Below are 22,696 nucleotides of genomic sequence, written 5' to 3' on the forward strand. Positions count from 1 at the left end.
TTTCTCACCCTCCCTGCTGAAAGATCCAAATGGACAGATGACATTGACCCAAAACATCTTGGGAACCAACACTAGGTCATACACTGCCAGTTCTATAGGGCAACACCTATCTACAGGAGAAACCCATTGGATGATTCTCAGAAAGAATAGAGATCTCTTCACTCACTGGTCTACCAGAGCATGAGAAAGTAAATGGAGAATCAAAAAGTATCAAAACCTGAAGGAAGAATAGAGATCTAATCCAACTCCCTCATTTTAATTGTGAGAAACTAAAGCCCTCCCTGCTAAGAGGCAGAAGTGATTTGTGTCATGGTACAAAGCAAGTCCACGGCAAAGCCAAAACTAAAACCTAGGTCTCCTGGTTGCTACCCACAATGCTCTGTCCGCTAAACCCAGACTGCTTCATCATTATCTAAAGCTGTGACCACAGGGGACAGTTTAACTCATAGTTTAAACTAAGCCAATGGACTAAAGTGGGCTAAATGGATTCAGTTTTTAAAAGTACAGCAGGGTGAATGTATGGAGACAAGAACCAGAGAAGTCTGAGAAGATATACACTAATGTGCTAATCACATTTCTACATGAGTTTCATTTTCTTCATCTATCTGAATTTTTTTTAACTTTCTACAGTAAGTATATATTGACTTTGAAATAAACTTAAAAGTTTGGTTACTAATTTATTTATGCTATGACTGATCTAATAGAGGCAGCATGCTATAGTAGAAAAAAATGTGGTGTAATTAAAGTCCAGACAAATGCAGGTTTCAAAATCAGGTTTTCCACTTAATAATATTGGGATGTTGGAAAAAATATAGAACCTAACTGAGTCTCTGTTTCCTCATACATGATGTGAGGATAATGGTAACCTTGCAAACTTGTAAGCTTTTAATACAAGAAAAGACCATCTGCGAACACCTGGCATATAACATGGAATAAAATGGTAACTAGTATTTGAATCATATTTGCTTCTATGGTTACATCCTGAACCATTAAACTATGCCTTTGCCTCTGAAAAGACTATATCATTTTATTTCATGCTCCTATCATTTGTGTCTATCATTGTGTCTATCATAGGGCAATTGAATGAGAGCTGACTTCTTGGGTTCTGAAAGAGGATAAGCACAAACATGGAAAAGGATAGCATTTCCATCATCCAGTAAGTCTTTTGAGTGCTTTGACTAACTGAAGTTTGTAAACTATCAAGTACAAGAAGTACTACAATATGGAATGGTACAAATCTCTTTTTTTTTTAAAGAGACTGTTATCATTACCGATAACAAGTTTTTGAATGTGAAACAGTGAACTCAGCAATATTATTTTACTACTTCCCTTCACCAAGAACTTCAAGTATAGAGTAGGGTAAAAATAACCCTAGATTAGGAATAAGAATATCTATTCCTTTCAGTTCTATAACTATAAAGTTGGTGACTATACATCAGTCATTTCACCTCTATGGATCTCAGTTTCCCTTCTGTAAAATGGGATGTTTTGAGCCAGAAGAATTTCAGTGAAAATCATGTGGTCTTGTTCTCACATATTTTCAAGGCCTCCCGTAGCTAGAGCTGAAATCATCATGGTACATGCCACTCTCTTCCCCAGAAGACTCAATCTGCTCTGGCTGGAACAATCTCTAACTTCACTCACAGTTTCTCCTCTGGTTTGCTCTTTCCTCTCCCTTCCACTTACCATTTCTTGCCATCATTGCAGACTCAACATAAGCCTTACTCACTCTTAAGAAGTTTCAGTCCTCTCTCATCCCTAAACTCACTATCCTATTGGATAGATATTATTTAATATGTCTTTATGATAGCTTTATTTAATATACCTTAATTGTCTTTATAATACCTCCTTGAAGGAAACACACAAAGAGCAGAGTTCCAAGTCTGATAAACATTTCCATATCTTTCACAACACCCAAAATAATGGTATACATTCTGAACCTTTGCTTGCTCTTTTGTAAAAGAGAGATCACCACCTGTCTTCTAGAGTTGTTGGGAGGAATAAATGACGTACTAAAGTGAAGTGTCCAGTACTTTGACTAGAATCAATTAAATACTAATTTCCTTCCTTACCTTCTTCTCTCTGTCCTTGACAACTGGTCTTCCCATACGGGAAGACAGACACCTGGATTGTGCTAGCAGCCTAAGAGAACCTTGGGCAAATCACAATTTCTCTGCAGCTCAGATTTTTTTCAAATGAAGACAATGGTACATGTCCTTATCTCTTATGATATGAGGGTAAAATGAGATAGTATACGAAAACAAACTTTCTTTTGAAGCACTACCGGTATTATTTTTTTTTCATTAAGTCCTAGTTTCAGTAAGAAAAATCTTAAGACAACACAAAAGACAGAGATATGTTAATGTTAACAGTTGGTTTGATGATGACTGGACAAAAAAATGTCAGAAAGTTGTATTCCTGTTCCATCCTTGGGGTAGAAGAGCAAAGATATGGAAATGATTTAAAGCTTTCTTTGTTTTGAACACAACCACCTGGGGGTATTACTCATCTCCTGTGACAGCATATTTTCTAAGTCAAACAATATCATAAATACACCTAGGGGGATTTATGGGCCTCAGAATCTGGGCATATCCATTTGACAGTGCTAACTGCAAACTAATAAAAATATCGTGACATTAAAACCTTTGCATTTATTGTAAATGAACTTCATTATTATTAACTCTTCTGCATTAAAATAAGCTGAGGTTAGGGTGGGGAAAAAGAAGAAAATAATATATAGTTCCCAAATAAGTTTTTATTTAAAAATCATTAAAAGTCATCAATACCGTAGGGGTAACATAGCAAAACATATTCATACAGGGACATTTCTGTCCCCAAATCATTTTGTGAAAAAAAAATGAAGAATATGATTGGGGGAGGATAACTTGGAGAGAAGCATTTTGAAAGAAAAATATTTTTCTAACAGGAAAAAAAAATTCTGACATTATTAGTGACAAGAAAGATTTGAGAACATCACTAAAGGACTCTGATTTTCTTCCATTTCAGAATGCAATCACCCAGAAAGGTTGGTAAGGAGAAGTATATATGTGGTATAAGTGAGAACAAAGTACGTTTTGTGTTGGGAGTGAGGGGTGGGGAGGGAAGAGTGAATCGTATTGTGCATTTCTTCTAATACTAGGTTGACAAAATCAATTAAGGAGCACCTATCCAAAAAAGATCATCAAAAGAACAAGTCATATAAAAATACTTACCCTTTTTATTCTTTGATAACCACCTAACCACATTTTAAAAACATTTCAGCCTTATTAATTTGTATAAATAAGCCCTTGCCATAATTTGTAATACATTTTATAAGTGACTGGAGATTTCATGCATCGCTAATTCATACATAAAAATGTGAAGTTTGCATTAAATATCTCTAAACAAAACCCTATCTCCTTGCTATTTTTAGAAAGAATAAAGTAGAGACAAGAGGACTCTCTCATTACAAAGGCCGACCATCTTAAAATTAAGGCTATTCTACAAAGAACATCACAGTACTTCTAAAGCCTCCCGAGTATCAGGATTTTTGTCTGGAAGCATTACAATGGTTGGCTTTTAAAAAAAGTATGTTAGAACCAGGGAAAGCAGTGATTATAAGTGGCTGGCAACATTCCAGAGTTGTTTTTTAATACTCTTTTTGCTGTACAGTACTCTTAACTCCTTGAGCTACCAATTCTCAACTCACACCATTTTAAAATTTATGTCAAAGAAACGAGGACACTAGTATTGTAAGTGTCGAAAAGATTCAAGCGGCATATGTGCCCTGTTTGTTTGGGTACACTAAAATACAAGATAAAACCTTCCTGAAGATGGGCATGTTTCATAGATTTCTTGGAACATATTACATCAATTAAAACAGTAGTTTTTAAAACCTACTTGTCACTAAAAGGGGAGGAGTTTTTTAAATGTAATATATATACAATATCCTACTTTAATTCTCCTTTGAGAAAACGGAAAAACTGTTGAAAAGACAACAATTAAGTGACAAATAAATGACTGCAAAAATAATGCTTAAACTGCAATAAAAACAACATTCCTTGGAAATAAGATAAAGATGATTGATTCTGCTATTTTATTATTATTGTCAATTATAGTTTTACAAAGTATAAAAAGAAGCTCTTTTAAAAGTGGTACCACTAACCAGTAGTTTATTTTTTTAATAAACGTTCAGATTATTTTCATTATTTATCTCGTAATTCTTATATTTGTACCTTTCCAAGAAACAGCTTATCAAATGTAAATTAAGGATGCTGTTGAGAATATTTGGTCATTTTTAGTCTAGAACGCTACAGAATATGCTGATTTCCCCAGAGCCACCTAAACAAATTCATGGCACTATTTAGCAATATGACATTTATCTTTTAAATAACCAAATACTTTTAAACAATATAGCCCTATGCTGTTTGAATTTTAAGCTGAAATCTAGAAAAAAAAAATCTATATGACCATGGAGTCAGGTAACATTATTTTTCTGAGGAGGAATATATTCAGATTTAAATAAAATGGCACTGGATTAAAATGCCACCCATTCTTAATCATGGTTTGAGTCTGAAAACCAAAATAAAAAATGTAATGCCATGCAAATCACCTCAAAAAATAACCAGTGCAAAGCACTAAGCTTTAAATTTGGGGGCAGAGTTTGAAAAAATCCCCAGGAAAGCAGAACACAGCAACTCTTCTTGAACATAAATGTTTTAAATCATGGTTAAAAAGACAGAATGTTAAGAACGGTATGGTTTTTATTTTCTATAGCAGGTTTATTGACACTTCTTTTCTAGTAAAGTTTGAAAATCTGACACTACCTGTCCACAGAGAAGGGGAAACAAAACTTGGTCAAAGTCTGTAGAACTTCCTGTGGAGAGAAAGAGAGATAATTTACACATCTAATGGGACTAATAAATCTAACATTAAATACAGCACAATCTAGCAACTTTACCCTAAAGAAAGAGGAGACAGATGAAGAAATATGGGCTTTATCAATTACATGGGAGGAGTATCAGGCAGTCAATCATGAGAAATAATAAACATGATCAAACTTCATTAAAAATGAAAAATTAATCAAGAATCACACATGGGCAAGCAGCAGGAGCCATGCAGGAAAGCTCTGAAGGGAGGGAGGCGGTTGGGTTGCTGAGTGTTAACACCCCTCTAGGGACCATCTCCAGCCTGACCATATGGATCAGAGTGAATAACACCAAGCCACATGGGTTTGGCCTGGCAGGGCCGCTGTTGCTGGCACCGTTTTTGCCTGTTACCTAGGAACAGAGGGGGCCGGATTAGACAACGCTTCCCAACATCAATAGGCCAAATCACAAGCAGAATATAAAGCCAACTTGAAGATAATTGTTCCTGAATGTTGTCAACTAAATTATTTTAGAGTTTAAAACTATTTACTCACTATATAAAGAGGTTGTCATTTCTGGCATAAAATAAAAATCTCCCATGTAATTTGTAATCAAACGGTATACAATGCACTATTTTTAGTTAAACATTTATTATCATTACTGGAAACACTTACCTGCTCGTAATGTATTAAAATCCAAAGCAAACTACCAGTTTAAATGTCTTTTTACGAATAGGTAGGTATGTTAAACCAAGCACATTATTTGAGGTACTGGGAAGTACAAAAAGTAGAGTGACATTTCAAAGACATTAATAAAAGGCAACTTCTTATATGAAAAAAAGAATAAATACATGTGATAAAATATACAGTGGCATGTGTCTTTTCTCAATACACATTTCACATATACAGCATATATTTATAAGCATAGCTAAATACATATACAAGTAATTAATTATTACCTCTTTTATAGAATTTTCTCTAGCTTGACTTAATTGCAAACTTGACTAGCCCACATTTGGTGCCTAGCGTAAGTTCATAGACCAATGTTATAAATTTTAAAAAAGTATTCCTTTCATGCATTTGATCTGCTTTCTAACTATCTAAAATCCCAACTTCAAGACAAAATGAAGAACACATTTTTCAGTCATTGAGAAACTGGTTCAAATTAAAACAAACCTACCCATTGCAAATCCTAATCCAAGTGATAAATTAAAGATCAGTTTACAAATGTAGCACTTTTCTAACCACTAATAATGAATTATCAATGCTAACTGAATTGATGCTTCTCACTTCATTTACTTCTAAAACCAGTTCTATCATTCAAGAAATAAACCACATCAATCTAATAACCCACTCAATGAAGCAGAAAGCACATTGACTTGCTCTGCCAGAGTATGTTCCGCCTACATAATTCAATTGAACATATCCTAGTTTTTAATATCATCTTGGACTAGAACTTTGTATATCACAGTACTGTTAAGGCATGTCATCAAATAGTAAATGAACAGGAAACTGAAAAATGAAAAGTGGGTAAGAAAAACATTACTGCAGCATATTCTAAGAGGCATTATTGATATATCAGTCAATTTCATAGTGCGTCATTTAGAAGTCCATATACATTGTTTTAAACAAATTATGGTTAAATAAACTGCAATAGCTAATACAGAATCAGAAAAGCAAGAACAATTCCTCAGTACACATTGTTATAATCAGGCAAATATGGAAAAGAAAGTATATAAAGCATTCAATTTAATGTCTGCAGTGTTAGTTATAAAAATCACTATAACCTATATACACAAAACTTGAATGATTTGCATGCAAGAAAATTCCTTACAAATTTCCTTCCACCTCAAGTTTCAAGTAATACCACAAAGCATTCCTTAACTTCAGTATGTATACCAAGCATTCTTTAAAACCCAGCACCAAGTGCTCAAACATGCCAGTATCAGCTACAAAGACAGTTATCCTTTACCCCTTAAGAGTTACAGGTGCAAAAGCACTTCTCTACTCTATGCTGGAGTTTTGCTGGCAAAAGACCTCAAAGATTTTTGTAAGAAAGAACCCCCATGGCTACAAGAAAGCGTTGTGCTCCACAGCAGAGTCAAAGGAATCTAATATGCCCAACTTATTACTTACTACAATAAGAAACTACATACCAGTTTCTAAAGTCAAGGGTAATAGCCAGCCTTGAACTTATCTGTCAGATAATATTAGAACAAATACCAAAGTCCCCATCTAGGCTGAGTATAACCTACCTCCCAAGAGCTCTTCTTTTTACTCAAGAAAACAGTGATAAGTCTAATTAAGTACTTGGGGGGGGGGGCACAGACAAACGTAAGCACATGTTTGTGTATTACAATATGTTTCTTCATGTTTGTGATATTACAGGAACTTGATATTCCAATTTAAGTCAAACAAGATGGTAGTGCGCTGTCAGATGAAAAAAAAACAAAAATGAGGGTCTACACTGTGTTAGGCATATTAACACATTACTTCAATCAACAATGAAATCTACTTTTTAGTTTGGGAAGGAGAGAACAGGAAGTGAGAAGGGAAAACAGCAATGTTCTTTGTAAATAAAGACTGCTGAAATAAACCAGTGTTCTTAATACTGATGTTTTTCCTCATATAAAAATATTCAACTACTATATTCTCTTTTCCTAGAGGAAAACACTCAAATATGAAAAATACCAACCTCTATAAGAGGAAGGCATTAAAGCCCTGATTAAAATACATTTTAAGCATTACTTTTAAGGCAGAGTGCCCCACAGTCTTTCATTATTGATTTTACTGAGAAAATAGTCACTAACCATTTATTCTCTAGAACCTGTGTCTTTGGCTAGGGAACTTTCTTTGTAAATGATACTTTTCTATTTCTCCTCCCTGTCCCCTTTCTCTTGTCTACACAACAAGCTCTTTCTAGCAACCAGCTTCTGTACAACCTCAACTACTGCCACATAAATCGGATCTTCAAGATGCAGCACAGCTGATGAAATGTAAATGACCTCATTGCTAAGGCAGGGGGTGAGGAGGATTGTGTGCCAGTTCTCCAGATCAATTCCCAAGTTTATATTTTCACAAATCTTTTTATGTACAGTTTGATTTTTTAACATTTTAATGAGCAAAAAAGTGAATCTATAGTAGCCAGTTATCACAGTTAAAGTGCAGGGCATGAACTAGATCCCAGGAGAGAACCAGTCCACCATGTCACTACTGGCTTTAGGACATTCGCCACCTGGTTCCATGTCCCAAGGTTCCCACTCTTTTCATAATCAAAACACTGCTGACATTATAAACCCCAGACGGGTTTGCTAAAATACCTCCCAATCAATATATCCAACACATAACTTATTGGAGACAACACTGAGCTCATTGATTAAGGTGAGTTTAGTAGCAAAGTTTTCAAAATAAATGAGACAAGAATACAGCATTCAACCCCTTTGTGTCACCAGACAATTTATGAAATAGGCAATTTCTAAAAGACCTTTTCTTCCTCAAAAAATTTATAATATTTCACACAGGAAGAAATAAGCATAAAGGGGGGCAGAAAAAGTGTGGAGGGAAGGCAAGTGCTCAAACCTTTCAGTTATACATATATTAAACAGGGTTGTAGAAAGCTCTGGCCACAAGAAGATATCAAGCCTAAATATGTAAACTAAAACATGAAATTAACACACCTAACACTGAACTGAAATTCGGAAATGAACCCAATGTTTATCTCAGTCCATTTTGGATTCATTTTACCCAACTTGAATTATCACCTGGTCAGAAGGCCCATCAAGGGAACGTACTGCAATTTGGAGAAAGTCCCCCATTTGTACTAACACTAAGCCATTCTCTTAAAAACTTGGTACAGTTTTAAATTTATAATATTATCCATTACAAGAATCCTATCTGGCAGTAAAACTTTGAAAACTAAATTCAACAAAGTTAATATGGACTATTTACAATAGAAAAGCTAAACCAATTCACCCTGAATCTGGGGTGGAGGAGTAAAGAGTTAGAGGGGGTTTATCCTGCAACCACCATCAGTTCAAATGTCAAATACTTTCTTTTCATTGCTTCATTGAAACCTATAAAAAAAAAATGAAAGCAACTCACAGACACAAACACATACCCCACAAATAAATACTGTCTGAAAGACAAAAGTTAGGCTGATTATAGTGTCCACTGGAGGTTATACAATGTTGAGAGGTGAGGCACATTCTTGATACTTCAAAAGGAAAAAAAAAAGAATGCAGGAAAACATTTAAATAAAGGAGAGATAGTTTGAATGAATGAATGAATTTTAAAATATGTAAAGCTTCAATCAGCCTTCTTGCGGCTTGCTGAAAACAGAGCAGTCAATATAAATTTCACATTTATCTAAAGAGAGTGAAAGAAGAGAGGTGGGGGAGATAGTGGGAGAGCATTTCCTGAGTTTCTTACATCTAATTTATTCGTTCATTTTGAAATGTAGGTGTGAGATAAAAAAAGATCAGTGGAGCTCAAATTCCTGAAATACTCTATTTCCATGTTCAAGTTTTTTTAATAGCATGAGGGAAATGCTGACCCTCTAAGCCCTGCAGTTGGAATCAGCGTAACTGACTTGAAAGAAAAGTCTTTGATGATCTTAAAACTCAAGTTAAAGTTAAAAACAGAACACATACAAATTCAAATACACAAAAAGCTAACAAAATATCTACCGTAGACCATTTTAAGTTAAAACCAAGTAGCCCATTTGAAAGCGAGCAGAGGTTTTAAATGTTTATGGTTAAGAAGGATAAAACAGAATGGCAATAAGTTCTTGGGAGCTTAATTAGCACCAAGTTCAAGAATGTTGATCCAAAGTTTCCTAAATAAAAACAGGAAATACAATTTCTCTCCTTTGCTATGATTGTCCAATTAAATCCAAGATCCACACTACAGTTAAAACCAAAATTTTATTTTTCTCAGTTAAAAAAAGGTTTGAATAAGGGATTTTAGAGAAAGGCCTTTCAACACTCAAACATAAAAGCCAGTTCAAATATCTAACAACACTGATTCAAATGCTACTGGGTCTGCTTTCTTTCCTTTAGTCATCATTATCCCCAGTTTATTTTTTATAAACTTAAAATAATGTTGGAATCATAAATGCTATAATTATGCTAATTTGCATAATACTTCATAAAGCCAATATTGTAATTCAAAAATAAAATCACAATAAAATATACAAATTCATTATACTCTATAATAAACATGTATCATATAAGTTTTATATATAATTTATAATATAAATTATCAAGGACATTAAGTACATGAGTGGAATGTCAGGATAGTAGAGGAGTCACTTCTAGAACTACTTGTAAGTCTAAATCTGCATGGCCTTTGAAGTCCAAAGTAAAAATATAAAACAAAGTTATTTCATCCTTTTGACCCTTCCTTATCTTCAAAAAATTACTTAAAACAAAGTTTGTCCCAAATACAATATATAACGTCATCTACTCCAAGATTCCCTTTTATTAACTTTAAACCTTACAGCAAAGAGGTTGAAAATGAGAGAACTATATTTAAAAGGTCAATGTTAAACACCAATAAAATTCTTAACACATTTCAAACGCTTCCAAAACAAACAAATGATTTGGTTACAATCTCTCACAATCAGCATTCACTGGCAGCAGTAATGTAATTCCTTGGACGTACTACTATTACTCTATAAAAAATTTCGCCTTGTTCATGTCCTTAAACATGTAAAATCCTGTATATAATCTGACCATTTATGCTATCAATATTTCTAAATGGAAGTAAGGTCAGGGGTAGGGGGATAGGACACAAAACCAAACGAATAGAGTCCCAACAGTAAAACCGCAAACACGATTTCGAAGAAGCAAATTGCCCTCCGGAAAATACTATTTAAAAAAAAGAGCACTGGTAGAAATACTATTTTGTAAGCATATTAAAAGCTGTCAGCTTTTAAATATTTTAAATGCACACAAAAATGTGCACAGATGGGCAACTTTTTTGCTCACATTAGTCTAGAAAAAAAATCTTTCATTATCAAGCTCAAAGTCCTTGAATTTTTTAAACTTAATTGTGCCTCTATTTCTTAGAATTTACACCCCAAGGCCAAAGCTTTCCTGCCACCAGTCCTTCAAATCTGACTTGGACATTACACGGGAGGAGGCTCCAAGCCTCCCTGAGGTCTCACTCCTTTTACAACACACGAAAAAGCAGTCGATAATGGGCCCATGCTGAATTCGCTGCTCCCCACGTCTCCTCTTGGGACACAAGCCTAGCAGATGTGATAAAAACTGTGTCAGAGAAGTGGCTCTAGTTTGTGCTTTAATGACAACTTAAACCTCTAAACCAATACAACCAAAGGACTAACAGAACTGGCTGTTACCTCTCTCTCCTGCCAATCTTCGAATATCTCTGAACTAAATTAGCACCTCTACCACAACATCCCCTGCCACCCCACAAAATCTATTCTAATTTTAAAAGATAAATGAATTCAGCAAACACATCAGTGGCACAAGTATCTGGGGTGTGTGTATGTGTGTGTATGTGTGCATGCATGTGCGTGTGCGTGTATGATCTATAATTAAGCCCTAACACATATTTCATGTAGTTTCTATTTTCTCAAGGTCTGATTGTATATTTAGATGTCTTAAAGGGGTGCTTGGTAAATTTCCCCTGGTCACCCAGAAACAATATTAACACGTATAACTGGTAGACTTGTGATTTCCAAAAAGTGTCTAAAGGTCTAAAAATTATTTTTTAAAATGTTCAACCATAAGAACAAAAATTGATATTCTTAGTTACTGAAACATTGTAATTATTAAAATTTCCACAGGAGAATTTTTTAAACCATGGGTGGCCATGCATTTCATTAACTTGTAAGAACTCTTTGTTTCACCTAATGACAGGGTACTAAAAAATATTATTTAAATGTGTACTTCTGATAACATTTTCTAAATTCTATAATTCAGCCTTCAGACGATAGGTCTTTTTACCCACTATCTTGAAAGCCTATTCAGTCACTATTGCATACCCACTTAATCAGCAATCATTGTTCTGGGATGCAGGACTTTGTTGTCAAGACAAGCACCAAAACCTTAAAAAAAATTTTTTTCAGAACTGGCATAAGAAAAAAGTGATCTTTGTCAGACAAGGACAAATTTATGCAAATCTTTTATAAACATTCACAAACATTTATTTAGCTTTTGAAATGTTGGCCTCATTTGAGAGCATGAAAATGAGGGGGAAGTAGGAAAACGCAAAGGACAGCTTAGAAGCTGGCACGCTACATAAATATTCAGAAGGAAGATTATAGGATTCATGTTAGGCTGTCTTAGGCTTCTCCAAAGTCCACACAGAATAGCAAAGAACAAAACTAACGAGAAGTACAGCAGATGTTAGACAATGCATCAGCCTCTTTTCCTCTCTCACTTGGCTATACTTGGACGCTTTTATATTTTCTTTCAATATGGTTGGGTCATTCAAGGATTCTCCTATAGACTCTGTATTGTGGCTACAAATCTATAAGCTGGAGGTCTGTCAGCCTTCCAAAAGTTTCCAATGAAAAGGCATTATGCAAATTATACCTCTCTTACCCTCTTTCAGGGGGGAAAAAAAGCCTCCAGTATGCAGTCATCGGAGTATTGGAAGCCCCAGCCTTCATTTCTGTATAGCTGTGTTTGCCTCAGGGCCACGCTGCTTGTTTTGACAGTGGATCCCCCTAGATAGTTGGGATTAGTCGAGCTTGTTTAGATAAACTTGAAATCAAGGCCTTCTCTAGGTAGACAGCTAGATGTAGCTACCGAGTTTCCAGCTGCCTCCTCCTTTCATCCCAAAACAACTGCAGATTCACAGTAGCTATCACAGCCACAGGCTATGTCACATACATAAGTACAAAATTAAAGGCTGCTAAAAGAAGCCTTTGTAAGTCTTAGTGCTAAAATAAGGAATCTGTACTGCTTGGTTTATACAAATTATTCTAGCACTACCAGTAGGGAACTGAAATCATCAGTTAACAAGGCATATTAATCAAGGTTCCTGGCTTCTTCTGATAGACAGGATCATAGTTTGGTAATACACCTAACCTTCTGCTTATTAGCTCTTGTATGAGAATAATAGCTTAAAATGGTGAAAAGGAAATAATAGGCTTTATTTATCCAGTGGCAAGGGATGTTAGCTACCATCAACAAACACTGCTAGCAGAATATGAAAAATTAAAATTTAAATATCAAATATGCTTTTAAAAATTATTTTGTAATTGATTAGACACGGTTTCACTAAACAGGCATTTCCAATTACAAAACTCTTTCAAATCAATTTTTATTTCCCATGACATGCAAATTCTGACAAAAACACGTAAGGAGGATTCAAGAAGTAAGGAAATTTAGACTCACAAAACAGACTGATAACATCTTATTACAAAAACAGAATGCAGATGATATAAAGCACTATTGAAATAAAAAAATACATAATTCAAATAGTTTTCTAAAATCTAATACTCAGGGGTTTTCATCTTCTGCAACTAGAAAAAAAAGCCTCTCCAGGGGGACAGCAAAATACAGGCAAAAAAAATAATTCAATTCCATACATTTTAGTTTCCTTTGCATATCTTGCTCTAACAGTTTACCTGAGGCTGTGTGGGATAAATGAAATACAACATTGATACTGGAATAGGTTTAAACATTTTCCAGAACTATTCTATGAGATACCATTTAGTATAGAGGTACTCTTACCCTCTGAACACACTGTCAAGTCACACAAGACAATTTTCAACCTTAACAAGTTCACATATGGCCACTGGAAATGTGTTCTCATAATTCAACAGGTAAGTCACTATTTAAAAAGAAAACCCCAAAGACATTCAAGACATCCTAGAATTGCAGCCATCAACGTGAGCTTTTCCTATGAATTTTGTTGGTTCACTTCAAACACAAAAAAAATCTAAATAAGGAACCTCAAACTTTTTCTGTAAAGGGTCTAATGGTAAATATTTTAGCCTTTGTGGGCCACTTACAGACTCTATCATATATTCTTCTTTGTTTTTTTTACAACCCTTGAAAACTGTAAAACCATCTTAGCTAGCAGGCTATACAAAAATAGGCCCCAGGCAGCATTTGGCCAGCTGGCTGTAGTTTCCTAAACCCCAGATGTCAAATGTCAAGGAGTCTGGTACACAACATAATCTAAACAAACTCACCAATACCCAAAAATCCAAACTGAGAAATTTCTACATGATAAAACGACTAATCATATAAAAGCTAATCATGTTAGTTCTCTGAGGATCCACAATTGACAAAGAATTACTGCTCAATGACCAAAGGCCTATCACACACAAACATGAGCCAAAGCTCCCTCTATTTTCCCGAAAAATTTTAAAAACACACACACAAAAACAAAAAAGAAAGAAAGAAAACACATCTGCATCACCCAGAATTCACAACTATTGTGTGGCATGGACTCATTGGAGAAACAATTCCTTCATATATTAACAATTGAGTTCTACAGGAAAGGTCCAAGGGATGGTCTGATCAATGGTGGAGATGACAAAGAAATGAATTGTTGAGAGCTCTTCAATTTAAGAATTATTTCCTTTGTAATATTTTACAAAGCAATATTAAGACAAAAGAAAGCTTTTTGTGACATTCTACTCGTCACTCATTCACTCAAACACGTTATATGCCAGACATTCTGTTAGATGGAGAACATGGGAGAGCCTCCTCCTGCCTCTCCCACTTTCTCATTCCTGGTGCCTCTTTCAACTCCTTTTCCTTAATCTTGTTTTCCTGGATCTTATCTTACCTCTTCTCTATATATATCCTCCTCTGTTAATAGTCTAGTTTCAATTATCATCGCTATGCAAATGACTCTTAAATTCAAAGCTTCACCTCTGAATAGCCTCTTGAGCTGCAGGCCCCTATCTATTTTCAACTGCCTGTTGGACATTTCCGCCTCATATCCCATGGGTACTTCAAACCTAACATGTCTAAAATCCAGAAATAAAAAAAGCCTGGATTCCTGGCCCATGGCTGCTTGCCAATCCCTTCCACCCTATCAGAACAAGAAAGTATCTCAGATAACCACTAATACCTGCTAGGGAACAGACGATCCATTCATGTGACTGAGAGTCAAATATTTCCCAAAGTTACTGAATTTCATAATAATCGTGTGAAGAAAATCTTTCAATTCCTTAAAACCTTTCCAAGTGTTAGCAAACAACATAGGGGCTAAGGGTACTCATGACATATTTTTCTAAGTCATCTTAGAAAGGAAAGCTAATATATTTTTCTAAGCAAGATAATATAATTAGTACAAGACAATGTGGTAGAAGCTGGGGACAAAACAGGGACCAAGAAAGATGCGTTCCCTGTTTGCATGAAGCTTACCATCTAGTTGGAAAGACATGGAGCTTACCAATCTAGTTGGAAAGACGGATGCCATGCAAATGAACACACTAAAACATAACTCAAACTGTGACAGGGGCTATGAAAGAAAAGAACAGCAGGTTCACAAATAAATTGACAGGGGCCTGAATTCAACTGGAAGGGTCAAGAAAGACCTCTCAGGAAGTGACATTTTTAGCTGAGATTTCAGGGATGAGGATGTGTTAACTAGGCAAAGATTGAGCGAGAGGTAGTGAGGCAAAAGTAGCAGAATGAGCAAGGGCCACTGAACAAGAAATAGCATGGCACATTCAAGGAAATAAAAAAAGCCTGGACTGTTGGAATATAGGAAGGCAAAGGAAAGAGTGACAGAAGATGAGGTTGGAGAGGTCACAGGAGCCAAATCATACAGGACATTGGATTTTGTTAAGGAATCTGGACTTTATTTTAATGCACTGGAAGTTATTGGAGGGTTTGGCTCCTTTTACTTCCTGCTTGCATGCCATTTTCCTCTACCTATCCCTGAGTCTTACAGATGCCAGGTAGATTCAGAGGTTCTTCTCAGCTCACCTCTCTTGAGTTGCCACCAATCAACAGACTATAACTATAATCTTAGGACCCTAAATTCCTATCGGAGGGCAAAAGACACTCAACTGGATACCTGTCAGGTCTCAGGGAAGCCAGAGGAGATTTACCCCGAAGACTTAATAATGGTCCTGGCAGCAGGGTGAGTTAGCAGTGGTCAAAGAGAACCACAAAAGGAACTGTAACAAATCTGAACAAGACTTGCTCAAATCTCTCTTCAAAATCTGCCAACTTATACTTTCTTCTGAGCTCCCAAAAGTTCATTTTCCTATATACAAAGAAAGCACGTGTGAGATTTTACTGCAATGATCTACTACATGACTGAATCTAAGAAGCCATTAATTACAAAATCATTTTTAAGAACCACTAAAAAAAAAATGTTGCAAGTGAAAGGATATACCATCGACTTGTTAAGACACATCCCAAATTCAGAAATATTAAAAAAATGAAAAATTGGAATTGATGAAAAAGAGTCTGTTTTCTCCCACCTCACTGTGTTCTTTTTTTTAAAACTTTTAATTATCGTATAATATAAATACAAAGCAAAGAAAGAAAAAAGCAAAAGTTTTCAAAGCACTCTTCAGCAAGTAGTTGCAGGACAGATCCCAGAGTCTGTCACAGGCTACCACACCATCATTTCAGATTTTTTCTTCAAGCTGCTCCAGAACATTGGAGGCTAGAAGGAATAAATATTTTTTATCATCACAAACAACTATTTTATTTTGTGAAAAACAACATATAAACAAAAAAGCAATAAATTCCAAAGGACAGTGCAACAATCCAGGGAAATGATAGTGCTGAAAAGGTGATGGGATATCAGTCTCGAGATTTAGAAAGGAAATAATAGCATTAACTGAGCATTTTCTATTGCCAAGCACTCTGTTAACAATCTCCATGTCTTCTTGTTTAATCTTCATCTGAAGCAATGAGACAACATGGGTCAAGGTTATGGCTTAGATGTATCAGAACCAAACATCAAGGTTAATATTTATTCTTAACAAAGAAAAGGAAAACAGAAAAAAATATTTCAGTTTGTATAAATATAATAGTATTCATTCCTGTCAAAGGTTTATCATTTATGCTTAATTCCATTTATCCATTTATCCAGTATCATTAGAATTATACATATAATTTAAAGTGTCTAACTTAAATAAGATTTTTTCTGATTATGAAACTAAACTGCTGAGCCTTACTTTGTTTTTTCATATACCTCTCCAGATGGGGTTAAGTGACAAATGGAAGAGGACTAACAAAGTAGATACTAAGTTTCAGATCTTGTGCCATCCATTTGGATGTGGGTCTTGATTAGTTTACTGGAATCCTATAAAAGAGGAAACATTTTGGAGAATGAGAGATTCAGAGAGAACAGAACGTCACAGCCACAAGAAGCAGAGTCCACCATCCAGCAACCTTTAGAGATGAAGAAGGAAAATGCCTCCTAGGGAGCTTCATGAAACAGGAAGCCAGGAAAAGAAGCTAGCAGATGATGCCGTGTTTGCCATGTGCCCTTCCAGATGAGAGAGGTACCCTGACAGTGTTCATCATGTGCCTTTCCAGAGTTTCACAGAAACTCTGACTGTGTTTGCCATGTGCCCTTCTACTTGAGAGAGAAACCCTGAACTTCATCAGCCTTCTTGAACCAAGGTATCTCTCCCTGGATGCCTTTGATTGGACATTTCTATAGACTTGTTAATTGGGATATTTTCTCGGCCTTAGAACTATAAACTAGCAACTTACTAAATTTCCCTTTTAAAAGCCATCCCATGTCTGGTATATTGCATTCTGGCAGCTAGCAAACTAGAACACTTCATTCCCCTCATGCTGCATGAGAAAACATTTACCAAACTAGAGTAATTCAAGTAATTTTATATACATTATACCTACTTCCCCTGACAATCCTACAAAGTTTGTAGTATTTTCTCATCTTACAGGTGAAGAAACTGAGATCCAAAGTGACATTTCCAAAGCCAAATCTCACGCTAAAGAACTTCACGTAACATGGGGATATTTACCTTCTAACTTTTCTTTTGACCAAACATACCCAAAAAAGCATTCAGAAATTTGGGGAGGCATAATATTTGTAAAGAAATAAGTAAAACATGAACAATGAAAAGTATTTTTAGCTCTCATTAAATCTGCATATTATAGCAGACACATATAAAATAATTCAAACATACTTCTCAATTTGCCAGGGGTTTATAAATTTCCAGGAATAGTAAATATGTGGCAGGTTGAAAAAGTTCTCTGATAAAAATAATGTTCTCAATCTTTTGCACTTCTAAAACTAGATGCTAGTTTTTTAAAAACCCAACGTTCAAAATGCATTCAAATAAAAGTATCTTAAGCCTCTCATTAAGCCTCTGCTAGGTAAGCTGGGATTCAACAAATGTATGTTTTGGTTTCTCCTAGCTAGTCAAATTCTGAACCTAAGGACAACAGTGTGAACACTATTCAGTCATTTATTATATTTATCAAATATTTAGCCTCTTAATATCTACGCACTAAGAGCAGATCCTAGAGACATGGACATAAAGCAGACAAGAATCCCTAACCTTCTGTCTAGGGCATGGAGAGGATAGATAAACTAAAGCAAAGGTGATAAAAGTGCTATAGGTTTTATAACAGAGGCATGGTCAAGGTAAAAGGAAGGTTGTCAGGTCTACCCAGGGGATGTGAAAGGCTCCTTAGAAAAAGTGACATTTGAGCTGAGTTTTGAAAGATGAATTACCGTTTACTAGATAAATGGGCTAGATCAGAATATTCAAAGGATGAAAAAAAGCAGCATGAAACATTATATTACATATTTCACAAGGCTAATACATAAAATTAAAAATGATCACTGATAAGTCAATTCTCATCAAGAGATTATCTCAATTATTTTATGAATATCTTTTCATATCTAGCCATCTATTATATGCATGCACACACACATACATCCAAGCCTGGGCTTTATAGTGTATCATATTTGAAATTTGAAACGGATAAAATTTAGATAATTTGAAATTATGATAGCTGGAAGAATCTTAACACTGTATACTGCATACGAGTACTGAAAAAAAAAAATTTAGAGTTAACACAATAATACCAAGTAATGTATGCGACCAAAAGGACTAATTTACAAGAAGACTGGGACCCATTACTAATTTCTGAGGTTTTGTTACATGGACAGCCTCAACATAGAGATTTCACAGTTGAAATGAAAAAGTTATTTGAAACCCCTTCATCACCATTCAAAGAGTTTTTATATTTCCAATACATTTTAGAACATAAACATTCAGAAACTATTTCTGATTGTTATTTATTTTTCTTTATTTGATAAAGTACTCTCGCCTTTGCAACTTCTTTAAATTTTGCTTTGGAATCATATAGGCTTAGAAAGGGAAGATTTTCCAGAATTTTTCATGGGATCACTCTAAAATTCTACAGGCAAAAGTTATCACATACAATTTTAATATCTGATAAAACACCTGTTTCCTTAATCTACCCCTAATAATAGCACTTACTACATAATTATTGGTTATTATTGGACATCAGGCATTGTTCTAAGCACTTTACACATTTCAAATCACTTAACCCTCACAACAATCCTCTGAGGTCCTTTTTATCATTATCTCTGGTTTACTGTGAGGAAACGAAATCCCAAAGATGTAAATCCTAGAAAATGGCATAGCTGGGATTCAAACCCAAGGAGTCTGGCTCCCAAGTCCAAGTTCTTAATCACCACTATCAGGCTTCTGCATTCTCCTTTCTAGAATCTTAACTACTTAGCAATTAAGTCTGTGAACACGTATTTCATTCATCTGCAATAATTCACTGGGCCCCTAATCTGTTCTAGGTGCTAAAGAGACCTCTAACACTGACTGTAACCATTTCTATCCTCAAAAAGCTCAGACTGATAAAGAGACAGACATATAAACAATACAATGCAAAGAGTGAATGTTCCAAGTGCTCTCCAAGCACTGAGAGAGTGACCAATTCAATCAGAGCAAATTTCACAGAGGAAGTGATACAAGCTACATCTATAACAATGAACAGAATTGAACCTGGGTTCAATTCCTGGTATCTGCCCATTAAAAAACAAAAAAGAATGAACAGAAGTACATTGGCATGAGGTGGGGGTGGGGGGCAAAAAGGAAGAGAGTATTCTAGCCACAAAAACAGCTTGGGCAAAAATACAGACAAGGGAAAGGACAACATAGGCTGAGAAATGGTGAGGTGTTCTGTATCTAGGTTATAAGGGAAAGTAGTTGAGGCCAAGGTCAGATTGTGATGGCCTTTAAATCCAAGTTAAGAAATTTGGACTTGATCTTGAAAGCAGGAGGGAACCCTCAAGAGTTTTGACTAAAGGACAGCAGTGTGATTTGATTTTGGTTTTAGAAAGATCTCTCTAGTCATTTTACAGAGGATAGTGATCATGAGGCTCATTAGGTTGTAGGACATCAGGGAAGAGTCCACAGGAGAGAGGCTGAGAGTCTAAATGCAATGGAAAATAGGACAGACTAGAGAACAATTTATGAGGGATAATGCACTGACTTGATAACTGCAGACTTGTAGGTGCATTCATGAGCAACAGGGACTGATTACATGAGGTTAAATACTACAGCTCTTAAAAGCAGACATAGTCCACTTAGTTACAACCATTGGTCTAGAAGCATTAATCTGGAAACAAGATCATTCAATAGTATTCATGGATGCCTAAAATTTAGTGAGTTTTTTTTGGAGCCAGATAAAAATCAGAAGGACACTTCTAATAAGAATGCATAAGTAAAGGGTTGTATAATTACCACTTTCTGGAGTCAGATTTAAGTAAATGGTAGTACAACCTAGCTGTACAGGTTGGCTGGCTTTCAGAAAAACGGCTCAAAAAATTGTCTTTTTAATGAATTCCTTCTATATAGCTGTAATAGCTGGGGAGTAATCAAATAGAGAAGAAACCTTCAACTTAAAGAACAGCCTTACATCAGAAAATGTCTCCATTTCTCAGTTGAGTCTGGGTAAATGTTCACGGTTTTGAAATATACTTTCATTAAGAAGTCAGTCCATCTGCATTTTATTCTTTATTCATTTACTCTTTATGGAAATGGATATTACAGAATAGTACCTCTTACATACAAAATGTTTTTTTTTTTTAAAACAACAATCTGATTTTTGACCAAGGGGATAAATTTGACTTGCAATATAATCCAGGGGAAAACAGGCAACACGTGATAGATTAAAATTTTTAAAGATTTTTTTACCCATCTATGAGGCTATATTAAAAATATACATAAACTAGCCAATCATCAACAAGACACTTTTAAATTTATACAAAGAAACAGATGTTTAATCTGGGATACATGTATACATCTGCAATCTATCAATGAATCCTTTAGAAATCTGTAATGCAGTCCATCAAAATGGCTACATTCAGTGGCAACTGCCAGTACTGAAGCACCACTTGAAGAAAGCTCCTTCAGCAGGGTGCTTTGATGCCATTATGCTAACCATCACCTTCCAGATTTTAGCGTTAGAAGAGATTAGGAGTTTATATCTGTGGATGAGAAAAAAATAACCTTTCTACCTACAATCCCAGACCGCCAAGTTACTAGAATGATGGAAACAGATCTTTTTGAGGAAGAGTTTGAAAAACCTATGAATCAATACTGAATCTTAGAAAAGCACACATCTAAAACAAATCTAAAATCTTTAAGGGCAGCTCCAAGACTTTGCATTTGGGTTTCTTTGTACCTTCCTTGTTAACTCTGCTAATTTCTATGGCTTCACATCACAAAGAATAAGAAACTGCAAGAAAGTGATTATATTATGACATGACTACCCAAAGGGTCTAGTTTTCAGAGATATTTGTTATTTCAGGTGTGCTGGCCATACCATTGGCCTACAAACCATCAAAAGACTCTAGATACATCACCTTGGAGCATATTAGGCAGTAAGTTCCTTTGGGGAAAAGATGAGATCTACTACTGCTCTCTCCTTCATTACTTGGTACAGTGTCTGGCTCACAATCTGCAGACACAATGCTTATAAATCTCTCACTCAATGCACATAATCAAATCTAGTCTGTCACACTTTCTGCCACCAAAATCAGAACATATGAGCTTTTATAACTATAGTCCAGCCTTTTTAAGACCAGGTTCTGGAACGATTATAAAATGTGATCTGTTTACTCTTAAATAAAACCCTTTGGATGAGATTCAAATGAATTTGACAAATTCTGTTCCACGGTGAACAGTGTCATAAAAAGTTTCCAGGGTCAAATCTGACCTTAGCCATTTAAAGTAGATCTAGTTTGAATAGAGTATAGAGTAGGCTGGAAGCAGGACAGGCCCCCATTTTGGTGAAGAATGGAAAAAACAGGAAAGCTCAAATGTTTCTAAGAGAAATGGGATACAGCCAGGTCCAATTCCATTCTTTGAACTTGGTAAATGCAAGGCTCAAAGGGCTACAGACCCAAAGTCTTAATTCTAACTTGGGGATTCAAGGGCTTAAACAAACTAGCAAAGCCTTTGTGGAATCAATATCACACTTTAAACAGACCAGGTACACTGCTCCTTTTGCCTCTTTACCTAATAATACTGGGAAAATCAAATAATATAATTTGTTCAACTTTGTGTAAACTTTATACATATGCTAATCTTACAACATTGGTACTTCCTTTCATAATAAAAAATTGGAGAAGTGTGGAATGTATCTGTAATTTTCTTATTAAATAGTACTCTTTCATGAATCAGAGTATGAACAAGTTTTACAACAGAAACATTTAGTCCCTGGCTTATCAAGAATTGGAAGAAAATGACATGAAAGTTTTCATACCCATAAGATCACCGGAAAAATGAGGCAACCTCCAACACACAAGGAATAAGTCTTGATTAAATATTATCTCTACTGTCTTTCTAATCAGAACATTCCAATT

The 22,696-nt window shown here is 35.3% G+C and overlaps 1 protein-coding gene across 11 annotated transcripts in view; it reads right to left on the bottom strand.

Annotated features, from left to right (window-relative positions):
• The window catches only part of DENND1A (DENN domain containing 1A), a 665,083-nt gene that overhangs the window by 414,090 nt on the left and 228,297 nt on the right, over positions 1–22,696 (bottom strand). For all 11 annotated transcript variants that reach the window (XR_013169077.1, XM_077144365.1, XM_077144376.1 and 8 more), the window contains one exon: positions 4,806–4,855. Coding sequence is in view for 10 of the 11 variants with exons in the window: in XM_077144365.1 (XP_077000480.1) it covers positions 4,806–4,855 (50 nt within the window). In the remaining variant the exon portion in view is untranslated. The remainder of the gene's footprint in view (positions 1–4,805; positions 4,856–22,696) is intronic.

Source organism: Tamandua tetradactyla, chromosome 2, assembly GCF_023851605.1.
Source record: "Tamandua tetradactyla isolate mTamTet1 chromosome 2, mTamTet1.pri, whole genome shotgun sequence".
Lineage (NCBI taxonomy): Eukaryota > Metazoa > Chordata > Mammalia > Pilosa > Myrmecophagidae > Tamandua > Tamandua tetradactyla.